Below are 12,190 nucleotides of genomic sequence, written 5' to 3' on the forward strand. Positions count from 1 at the left end.
GTGTGTGTAAAGGCATGCATGCAAGAGAGGGGGGACTCTGGCATTGCAGCCATTTTAATTAAACGTGAAGAAATCATTTTATGGAAAAAATTGCTTCTTTTCCACTGATCCACATTTTGGAGATGTGGAGCTTCAGCAAAGATTATACTTGCATGCGGTGCCAGCTGTTTTACTAAAAATGTTCCCACATAATAGTTGAAGAGCAGGGTGGGGGAGTTACGGATTATCATTAATGAGATTACAGTAATCTGGTTACAAGAAATGCTCGGTGTAATCTATTAGTTAGGATTCAGCAAAGAAAGACTTTTACTGAATGTCCAATTTCCGTCTTTAAAAAGGGGCAGATTGAGAAATTCTATATTTACTACAGGTCAGTAGGGGTTAATTACGAGGTACTAGGAGTATAACAAGATCTCGTGCCACAAGATCTCTCTATTTTAAAATGGCAGGATATTTCTTCTTGAAGTAAAGTCTGCCTTGCTGCTGTCAGAATCTGAGTGTGAACTAAAATAATTGACCCTGATTTGCAGCTGTGTGTTTTTGGCTGTGACATACTGTTGTGCATATTATTGAGACTCTTAATTTAAATTAATAAAGTAGTAGTATTTCAAGTAGGTATTGAGTTGACTTGAGTTGTCAGAATGGCTGACAAAACTATCTTACAAAATTTTGCATTAAATAGACCTCCACCACTTTTATGTCAATTATCAGGAAGCATTGTGGGTTAAAGAAAGATACAATAGCAAAGTGATAGACAAGAGCCGAAAGAATTGTAAATATTGTGAGCAGGATGCAAATTACCCCTCTAGGTTCTGTTGAAGTAAGCATATGATCATTAGCATGTGATTCATTTGAGAAATAGCAGTAAGTTTAAGACTGTTCTGAGTTTTTCCAACTGATTGGTTGTTAAACAGTTTTGTCGAGTCACAGAGCCAAGGGGAACAGCTGCCAGGTGAAAACTGAATTATTATTGTTTTTAAACAATAATTTAAATTTTAACTATGAATACACATGAACTTGTTAAGCGAATGTGTGTCTGGTTTGGCTTTAGTTCATTTTTCTCATCTGCTTATTTGATATGAAAATAAGTCTCTGCTACCTAAAATCTGTTAACATTTAAAAAACACCCCAAATATAGGAAATAGACAACAAATTTCTGTTTATTGCTGGAGAAGATATGGCCCTCAAAACCAAGCTGTTCATCATTTTAATCTTATTTTTTGTATTATTAGAACAAATATATTTCAGCTTTTAACTTTGTTCTCTCTCTTTTCTCTTCCTAGAAGCTACACCTGGCCTGGCTATGTGTCTACCTGTGACACCTTTCTGGAGAGGGGAATCGTCCGAGCTTCTGCTGGCAACAACTTAATGCTCACCCTCCACCGATGATCCACATGGCCCTGTCTTTTAGTGTTTAACCTTTTCTCTCTCCTAGACATGGCGATTGACTGAGCTTTTACTGTGACTAACTCTATGTGCTCTCTTTCAGACTCTAACCTTGAAAACTGGCTCAGAGTTTATCTGTTCTTTCTTTCTAGGTGAAACGACTAAAGGAGCTACATCCATTAACATTTACTTTCCTTCCCATAGAAAGGACACCTGGATCAGTGCTTCTTTGTTCTCTTTGTGTCTCTGCTCTGTTCTCTCAAACCCCCAGTCGGTCGTGGCAGATGGCCGCTCACACTGGGCCTGGTTCTGCTGGAGGTTTCTACCTGTTAAAAGGGAGTTTTTCCTCTCCACTGTCGCTACATGCATGCTCAGTATGAGGGATTGCTGCAATGTCAACGCCAGTGACTGTCCACTGTCTCTACATGCTCATCCAGGAGGAGTGAATGCTGCAAGTCACTGACTGGATGCAATCTGCTGGGTTTCCTTAGATAGAAAAACTTTTAATCCAATTTGAATAAATAACTGAATCTGACTGAACTGTTCAATGATTAGGATTAATTGAAATGTATGTACCTGACCTTTGTGAAGTGCCTTGAGACGACGTGTTGTGAACTGGCACTATATAAATAAACTGAATTCAATTGAATTAAATATATTTAATGTAAAATAATCTGTTTTTCTTTTTCTTACTGTTATTAGATGACAGTTGAATAAAAAATTTGAAGAACTTTGTGACCTCCCTGTGCATTTACAGTTTGCAGTAAGGAACAGTGCTGGTGAAAATGCTGTCTGGTTGTAACATCTTCCTCCTTGTCATTTTGATAGAGATTTTTGGATGTAGGACATTCTGTAGTCATTCTTGCTTTTTCTGTTGAAAAAACAAAAGATAAAAGAATAAAAGACAAGACAAACAATTAGTAAGCACTGTGAGAACATCACGACTGGTTTAGGATTAGCGCTATTAGCTCTGATGCTAATATGGTGTTAGCTATAGCTTTTTTATCAGCTAATGATGCTAGAATTAACATTTCTTTAAAAGCTATCTGCTGCCTCTAGAGTGGTAGTTGTTACATGTAGTTGCCATTTGAAGACAAAAACTAGTTTTTTAGGCTGTGTCCACATGGAGACAATCTTAGGATCTTAGGTGTATCCACAAAGGTATTTTGTCATTTAGGTGTTGCATCTACATGGACCTGCAGTTTTGGGAGACCAAAAACGATCGTCTTTGAGTGGAAAGTTTAAAAAATGTAGGAAAAATATGGAAAAGAGTTTCAAATGCATCTTTTCTGAAACAATAACGTCATAGTTCCACCTCTCTCTGTAACCAGCAAAGCAACTCTTTGCCGCCATGTTGCTGTGTTTCCCTCGCATTGGTTGTCTGTGCATGCTCAGTGTTTTGTCCCACTATTGGTGGGTTTCTGTGGCAGTGCTACAGGGCCAGCAATGGGACTAGCATACATACTACTGCGGTTTCAGTGGTGCTCTGTGCACTCGCCTGGACGCATATTTTCTGTGTGGACAGGGCCATAGTTTTCCAAAAACTATATCTTATCACATTCTCATGAACACAATACAGTGTATTGTCTCATCTTATTAACTTGATGTACTGTGTCTTACATCCCTTCAGTTTCTAATAATAATGAGATTATTAGTCTTTGCAAAAATGGGAAGAGTGTTAACAAATGTCTGCGTTTCATTATAGGTGCAGCAATGATTGTTTTTATGCAGAGAATTAAGTGATGTTAAGGTTGAGCTTCAGTGACATTGTGAATATCTTTCTTCCTGCTGCATAATATAGACATGGATTTACAGCAATTTCATTATCCAGATTTTTAGCTCAACACACTTCAAAATTTGATGTACAGTTTACATTTTAATAATATATTGAAGTACAGTCAAAGGCAACTCAAACTGAAGGTTGGACCGTTTTAAATCGTTTTTCCTTGACTGCCAGATATAATCAGTACAGCTGTAGCTGTTAAGAACGCTCTCCATCATTTGCTACCTTCACAACCATGACTCCACTTTTTGCTGTTGTGTGTATTTCAGAATATTCAATTAAAACAGAAACGATTTTGCATGAAAAATATATTACTTCTGAAGGGACTTTGATTTCCGTTTGTGTTCTCGGTGAAGAGACGGAGAAATTCCTCCAACGCAGAGTCAGTAGCAGGTCGTTAAAAAGCCTGAGACTTTAGTGTCTCTCCTCACAGTTTAGGCTTAGTGCTGCCTGCCTTCCCTGTAAAGAGGGTAGTTTTCCATTGATGAGCCTGCACAAGCAGCCTCAGCACCAGCAGCAGCAAATCACTACTCTGTTAAAAGGCCCTGATGCGTAGCAAACTCTCCTGCCAAGCTTCCTCGCTCCAAATCTGCCTGCTCTCACCCCACCCTCCCACTGTAATTGGAGGCATTAAACTTGCTTTGGACATGATGGCAAATGAGCCCTTTGAGTCTGGAAGAGAAGTGACTAGTGCATTCAAAAGGGGTGCGCCGGTTGATGCAGCTAAATCTGACAGATCACCTCCAATCTAGCAGATTTGTGTGCATTTTCTCTCCTGTGGAAGTTATGTCTCGGCCAGCGTTTGACTGGGACTTGGATGCTGATGATCTGGTTGGAGATGAGCAACTAGCGACAATGAAATAAAAACACTGGCACTGGGATGCTTCTCAAGTTTCCCCTCTGCCAGGCGTGCTCATTAAAACCTCTGTGAGAACACGTCGCAGCTGATTTCTCTCCACTAATGGCCTGTAATACAGTGGTGAGATATTTTCCTTCAGGTTTGCTGCCATTTTGCATCATCTTCAAAGATGCAGCAGCGAAAAATAAAGCTTCTGTGAGATGGAGGGCTACGAATGTTGTCTCTGGTGAACAGCTGTAAATGCTTCAGATGTGTAATGGTAAACAGGATGCAAATTCTCACTGCTGACATTGTGTCAGGTCTCATAGGAAATAGTAAATACAAACAATGATATACATGATTAAAAGCTGAGTCTGCTCATGTTAATTCTAAGCTTAAGGATGTCTCTGCAGACGGAGCGGCTGTGCCATCACAAAGCATTTATCTGCTCTCTAGCAGCAGGTAGCTTTGACACACATGATAAATGCCACAGGCCTAACTGTTGACCGGGTCGCTGTGCTTCCTGTGAGAGCGGCGTAGATGATTAGAGAACCTGAGCATGACCCTAGTCCTCCCCTCGGCGGTTGAGCATGCAGCTGCTGCATGAACAGCGAGGCAGAGATGGTTAGGGATGATCCCCCCCGGAGAGTCTTGACGGGCAAGCTTCCTTTCAGTCAAGAAAACACAGGGTGACGTCTTTACTCATCTGCACCACTCTGTGTCCTGGTTGGCAGATTACAGCCAAACAACACTGACACTTGGTGAAAAGCCAGATTAACTTTGCCTCCTTGAAGCCTCTCCAGCAGCAACAGAGACTGAAATCCCCAGAACAGTCCTGTGGTCTTACTAATTGGCGAGCAACGCGGTCCAGGCTTTGATTAATCTTAAACTTTAATGAGTTCACTCAAAGCTGCTGTGATATTCCGACTGAGGAGGTAAAACATGCTTGCAATTCCCTCTTCATCCCGCGGTTGCATCAGAAGAGACCTGGAACCTCGGCCCAGTGAACCCGCCAAGGAATCAAAGAGAATACCAGAGATGTGTTTAATAATTTATTTGCATATGATTATCGTAAAAATACTGAAAGAGAAATGCTTATTTTTGTTCTAGTTTTCTCACATTTTTTACAATCTAGTACACCTTTAACTGCACAGGAAAAGTCTGCACTAACAGACACATTTTCTTCTTTCACGGTGAGATTCTGTATAGTTTTAGTTATGGAATGACTAAGGATGTCCCGATGCGATCCCAGGTAATAGTTTGGGCTCCCAATAAAGTCTTTTTTTCAGTAATTGCTACCAGTGTCCTCAAGAACACTCGGCTCCTGATTCCTGTTTTAGGCCTCTTGTCGGCAATTTTGACTCTATATCGCTGTGCGGCTGCATTTTGTAAGGCATTAGGAACAATAGCAACATATTGTATCTATATAAATCATATAAGTGTCCACACACATATTATTTTGATGATGTCACATATCTCAATTTTTTCTGACAATCTAAGCATTTTTTCACCCCAACCAAAGAAGTTCACTGTGAATGAGACACTGTGTTGGCGGCTGCAGCTCCTGGTCTGTCTGTGTCATATTTTGCTTAGTTCATTTGGTTCAGATATGCCCAGCTGTCCCAGCAGAGGTGTGCAGGAGCAGGATAACTTCTTCAATATATTTGTCCACAAACAGTTAACTAGAAATGCAATGAAAAATGTTTCAAGTCAAATTCTCAGCTAATCACTTTTTAAACCATTGAGTAAACATGCTAATTTTTGTCTACCATCAGCAAACTGCTTTAGCAGAAAGGAACTGTATGTGTCAAGTCAGATCTAATCACAGAAAGAATGAAGCAATGCAGGTTTACCAATATGAGATTCTCACAGTGTGATAAACCTTAATAATAACACTGTTTCACTGTATGAACTCCAAAAAATGTGTAATTGCTTTTTTTAAAACTGCCACTCCTGCTAAAATAATGTAACACAGTTATAATAATGTTGTCTATAACATTTATTATTTTGGTTTTAATGCGTGGAGGAGGATAAAATCCTCTTAAATTTAATTTTCAAGTGCTTATTGTGCAGATTGTTACACCTTTTTCCCTTTATAGAGCTTAACTAGCCCATGTTAGCTAGTCGGGCTATCTGCTCAAGTAGCCAGCCTGCAAACGGCTTTTTAAAAGACCTGTCACTAATAGATTGGCAAGTGTAGTTTTAAGATAGTGTGATAGCAGTAACATGTTTTTTTTTAATATTCAGTTTATTGTTACATTTACTTTCCAAGGCATAATTGTTTTTATGTTTTTGCAACCCAATATACTTCCAGTGTTTCTAACAGGCAGGGCGAAAGTGCATAAGCCTCTCTTCAGCCAGCTTACCAGCAGTGCACAGCAACAGTTTCTCTAGCATCTTAGGACTTTAAACCATGAAAACAATATAACATAAAAGTTTAGTGGTTTTAAAATCTGACCTTTTAAAACCTTGATGTACTCTGACACCAGTAGCTGGCCCATGACTCGTTTCAGGGGATGCACTGTCAGGACTTTAGAACTTTCTGAGTGTTGGAGCAGAATATTGATGTTGACCTGTATAGACTCTGAATAATAATAGGAAAAAGTGATAGGAAAGATTGCAGCATCCGGAACGTCATTGGCGGGTGAGTTAAGTGAAACTAAATCTATACTTCTGTTAGACAACGTTTGATAAAACAGTCTGTTCTTAAACTGGGTATGCATGGTAATGATTTTAAGAATGAATCAGACTAAGACTCGATCGGCTAAGGCCTTTTCTGCAATGACTCGGATTAGTTTCGGGACATCCCTAGTAATGACCTTCAAGTTTTCTCATTTGTTTGCTTCATGACAACAAACTAGCAGGCAGATAAATGAGGGCCACAGAAACGGCCAAAGTCAGGTCAGATAGCTGTAACTGCTCAGTGGTTTGGTCTAATACAAATATGGTGTTATATACAGGCAGTTAGTTTAAATAGAAACTGCACTGACAACTGGCGTTCTGAGGAAAACACTGATTAGGTAAAAACAAAACAATGACTGATTTGTTCTGCTTTTTTTGAAATTTCTGGGTCAGTTTTAAGTTCCCACTAATCTGCAAGCTTCAGAGTCAAGCCTCTTCCTGCCCTGAGCAAGAAGAGGCTTGACATGGATCCTGACACAGTCTCCTCAGTGATTTTAAAGATAATTAGCCTGTCTGAGTCAAACGTCTTCTAAATTAACTCATTCACGTCTGTCTGGTTTCTTACTATGTGGGGGGGAAAAAAAACAGGCATTGTAATAAAAAAGTTAAGTTCAAGTAAAAAAGGAAAGAAGGACAAAAAAAAATCCAGTATCAGGTAATAACTTAGCATTCAAAACAATGCGTTTATGAGTCAAAGAAGGTTAAGAAAACGTGGACGTTAAAAAGCCCAATACAAGATGCCACCAAAGCAACAGCAAACGTGGAACTTGGTAGTTATTTTTCTCATGAAGGAGTTTCCACTTTGGCATGCACATGACGTGTCCCGCACAGTGTCAGCTACGTCTCCCCTCCAACAGTGAGAGACAGGGTGAAGACTTGGATGCTTTGTACAGGTTTGTAAAACAAGGATCTCCCAGTACATTTAAGTGGAAGACAGTATTTAAGAGGAAGAGGATGAAAGGTTTCTTATTTCTCATCACCAAAATAGCTTAAGCAACATATTTGGTTGGGATTAACCAAAGAAAAAAAAGGATCGAGCAGATTGAAGGTATAGAGAGGTCAAGCTGTGTTGAAGGTTGGCTTTGCTTCATCTTGGCACTGTAGCGTCATCTAGACGGGGAGTTGTATAGCCTCTGCCAGCTTGCTTTCCTTGGTGCGACAGTGAGGAGAAGGAAATACTGATTCCCAACCAGCAGAAAGAAAAAAAACTCATGCAGGCATGCAAACACAACCTGAGAGGGTCCAATTAGAAGTTTGGCTTCATGTCAACAGTCACAAATCCACAAGTGTCAAGTAATGAACACACACATCGCAATGGGAAGTTCTCTTTATACAGACATTAATTCTCCAGTGGGAAGGAAGTCTCCAGCCTGGTCCACTTTCATTGGCTTCATCTTTTATTCCCCTCTCGCTTTTTTTTTAAAACTTTGTACATCAGATTTTCCACGTCAGTTTGTAGGTAGTTTTCTTGTCCTTCAGTATGCTTTGCAGCAGTTCACACTCTGATGGGGAGAGTTTGGCTCATCTGTTGGCGGATGATTTCCTGACTGTCTTCCGGGCTCTTCCTGTTGTGTCCCGGCAGCGTTCCTCCCAGCCGCAACAGATCCCTGCCAAGACAACAGTACACAGGTCAGCAGCGGGTTCAAAGCTACTTTACACTAAAGCTGCAAGTCAGAGTTAGCCCTCTAGGTGCTTTCTGTTGAAAGTGAATAAAGGTCTAATCCATCTCGATGTCAGAGCTGCTCAGTTCTGCAGAGTCCTCACACTTAGATCTCATGATTGCAAATAATAAGAAATACAACCTCATGGGAATAAACTTTAAAAGTGCTGATATAAAGCCTCATGTGCTGAAAACAACTCCAGAGCCAGGCCAAATCTATTCATCACATGTTAAGTTTTAATAAAAGTTCAACATATTTCTCGTCTATCTTGGGAAGCAGCGCTGCAACGTCCAAGTGTCCTTTGTTCCTCGGTCAGCGTCCTTGTTTTTAAGGCCCACGCGGCTGAAGATACTCAGCAGATAGCACTGCATCTCATATCCCCTCTCTACATCCCTTATCTGCCCCACCATCATGGAGGAGCCAATGGCAAGCGAACAGCAGCGAGCGTTCGGACACAGACACAGCAGACACTCTCTAAATCATGCTCTGACAACATGATTCTTCTCCTCTTCCTCGCCTTCTCGCGTTTCTTCCCCATCTATCACTTGCTGCCGCTGCATACAGATGAGGCCATAAATTAATCATTGGCATGTCATCGGCACAGAGCGACAGCGAAACATACAGAAGCACACCCAACACAACACAAACACGCACGCGTCCCTTCTCCTGTTCTCCCATCTCTGCGCTGGGTGCGCCCTCCCCTGATGTATTAAAAAGCTCATTAGCAACCTAATTAAACACATTCCTCTCTTTTAGCTTCTTCTCAATCCCCCTTATTACTCACACTTCATCACCTCCTGCTTTTCTACATCAGCAGCCCGTGCTGTTTTCTGTCCTATCACCTACATTCCAGCATCCAGCCAAGTGTAAGGGGAATTAAAGCGAGGTCAGCCATTACATTTCCACACACAATTAGCTTCACTGAGCCCAAATCCTGGCACAGGAAATGCCCTCGGGGACTCCGTGTTAGAGTGAAACTGTGAGCCAAGGAGCTGGTACCCCACCTGGAAACTGAATGTGTGAATTCTGCCTTATGTGTCTGTCAGCCAGCCTGCAGCAGAGACACAGTGCTGAAGATCTGCATTTGATTCATTATACATCACTGCCAATCCAGCATCTGAACTTGTACTAATGCTGTTGACTGAATTCCAGGCTAACAAAATTCAGAACAAACACGTCAGCAAGCCAGAGCGTTACGAGTCGGCAAACTCAGTGAGAAAGCGGAAAAACAACTCCTCAAGGCGAGGACAGCTCCCTACAAAACGAGTCTACATCTCCACTTCCACCAAGAAGTGTCAGAGACACCGAGGCAGACATCTGTCTGGCAGCAAAAAGGCCTTCAGCGCAGAGAGGTATCCTATCGAGTCAACAGAGTATAAAACAAAGCAAAACCAACAAGCACGCACCTTGTTGTGCTTCTCTTTAGGCTAGACATAATTTTTTTTTCTGTGACATCTTATTTCAGCAACCCAGAGGCACAGTGCTGCTCGTCTCTGCAGCAATCTTTATCTTGCACTGAGCGGCAGTCATATACAATACTGAAGACAATTTCACACAAGGAGAAGAAAAATGCATCACAGTGTTATTTTCTGCTCCCATCCTGAAACAACCTCCAGACCATTTTGAGTGCTGATAAAACATTTGCCAAATTTTGCTCACAGTAGCAAAGTTACCCACAACACAACTTGCCTCCATCTAAGACACAGCGCCTTTTATTGTAAAGTGACAACTGTCAGAGCAAACAGATGAAAAAAGATGGTGCCGAAATAACCTCCAGACAAACATCCATTTGAGAAAAAGTCTGGTCTTAAAAAGCATTTCAAGACAAATGCCTTACCAAGCATCATGTCTGGAGGCACCTCTACATACACCTTCATAAATAGGCAGACAGATTTCTTGGTAAAGATGTGTAGAAACCATTAAAATCTTTTTTTGAGCACAATTATTCGGTAAAGAAAAAAATCCAATCCCTACTGATGGTCCAGATTCCTTGGAACTTGGATGACAATGGAGGAAGGTTAATATTGTTTCTGGAGGACCATTTCTGTGTTGGCTATTTTGTTTTAGATCAGAAAATATTGTCATTGATGTTTTAAAGTGTGCAATACAGCAATCTCAAAGGGCTGCATGGATGCAATATGTTTGGCCATAATATCTCAAGTGTCACTGATTCAGACTCTGCCTGTCAATAATACATCTGGACAGTTGGATGCACTATTACAGTCTTCTTCTGCCCACACCTGATGTAGACCCAATGATGACCCATCTTCAGTTTACTGGTCGAGACCACTAGATTTGATTTAAAATCCACTGGTAGGAGTTAATGATCTAACAAGGATTCCAGGGCTTTTGGAAGAGAAACAGGCCCACAGCATCACAGATCTTCCACCTTACTTCACAGTGGACGTGAGGTGCTTTTTGCTGTAAACCCCAAATCTCATCTACTCAAAGCACATGGTTCCAGGTAAAGCCCTAGAATAGATTAGCAAGCTCATTGTTTACGTTTGTGATGGTAGAACAAAGAAAGACGTGTTTTCTGGAATCACTCCAAAACAACTGTAAAGAATGTAGATGTTATCTCATGGTTCTCCAAGATGTCGCTCTTTGCAGCAGGGGTCTAACAGTGAACTTTGGATATTTTTATCCGCTCCGTTTAAATAACCGGATGGAATAGCATGCCGCGGCAAGATGCTGTGGTAGCCATGCTGGTTCAGTATGCCTTCAATTTTGAATAAATCCCCAACAGTGTCACCAGCAAAGCACCCCCACACCATCACACCTCCTCCTCCATGCTTCAAGGTGGGAACCAGGCATGTAGAGTCCATCCGTTCACCTATTCTGCGCCGCACAAAGACACGGTGGTTGGAACCAAAGATCTCAAACTTGGACTCATCAGACCAAAGCACAGATTTCCACTGGTCTAATGTCCATTCCTTGTGTTCTTTAGCCCAAACAAGTCTCTTCTGCTTGTTGCCTGTCCTCAGCAGTGGTTTCCTTGCAGCTATTTTACCATGAAGGCCTGATTCACACAGTCTCCTCTTAACAGTTGTTCTAGAGATATGTCTGCTGCTAGAACTCTGTGTGGCATTGACCTGTTCTCTAATCTGAGCTGCTGTTAACCTGCAATTTCTGAGGCTGGTGACTCGGATGAACTTATCGTCCGCAGCAGAGGTGACTCTTGGTCTTCCTTTCCTGGGGCGGTCCTCATGTGAGCCAGTTTCTTTGTAGCGCTTGATGGTTTTTGTGACTGCACTTGGGGACACTTTCAAAGTTTTCCCAATTGTTCGGACTGACTGACCTTCATTTCTTAAAGTAATGATGGCCACTCGTTTTTCTTTACTTAGCTGCTTTTTTGCCATAATACAAATTCTAACAATCTATTCAGTAGGACTATTAGCTGTGTACTGTATCCACCTCCTGCACAGCACAACTGATGGTCCCAACCCCATTTATAAGGCTTGAAATCCCACTTATTAAACCTGACAGGGCACACCTGTGAAGTGAAAACCATTTCAGGTGACTATCACTTGAAGCTCATCAACAGAATGCCTAGAGTGTAATCAAAGCAAAAGGTGGCTACTTTGAAGAACCTAGAATATAAGACATATTTTCAGTTGTTTCACACTTTTATATATAATATAATTCCACATGTGTTAATTCATAGTTTTGATGCCTTCAGTGTAAAGCTACAATATTCATAGTCATGACAATAAAGACAACTCTTTGAATGAGAAGGTGTGTCCAAACATTTGGTCTGTACTGTAAATACTGATCCACATCCAGCCTGGTAGCCAGTCGATGAAAGAAACTGACCTTTATAGCTCAGAAAAACAAGTACAT

General features: G+C 41.1%; 1 protein-coding gene across 2 annotated transcripts in view; it reads right to left on the minus strand.

Moving 5' to 3' along the window:
* Positions 1–5,046: 5,046 nt before the first annotated feature.
* Positions 5,047–12,190, minus strand: part of ephb3a (eph receptor B3a) — a 66,145-nt gene continuing 59,001 nt past the window's right edge. The window contains exon 15 of one of the 2 annotated variants that reach the window (XM_047368303.1): positions 5,047–8,296. In XM_047368303.1, coding sequence (XP_047224259.1) covers positions 8,185–8,296 — 112 coding nt within the window. In that variant the 3' untranslated portion in view covers positions 5,047–8,184. The remainder of the gene's footprint in view (positions 8,297–12,190) is intronic. The other variant, XM_047368304.1, reaches the window with a different exon arrangement.

This window comes from Girardinichthys multiradiatus, chromosome 6 (genome assembly GCF_021462225.1).
Source record: "Girardinichthys multiradiatus isolate DD_20200921_A chromosome 6, DD_fGirMul_XY1, whole genome shotgun sequence".
Taxonomy (NCBI): domain Eukaryota; kingdom Metazoa; phylum Chordata; class Actinopteri; order Cyprinodontiformes; family Goodeidae; genus Girardinichthys; species Girardinichthys multiradiatus.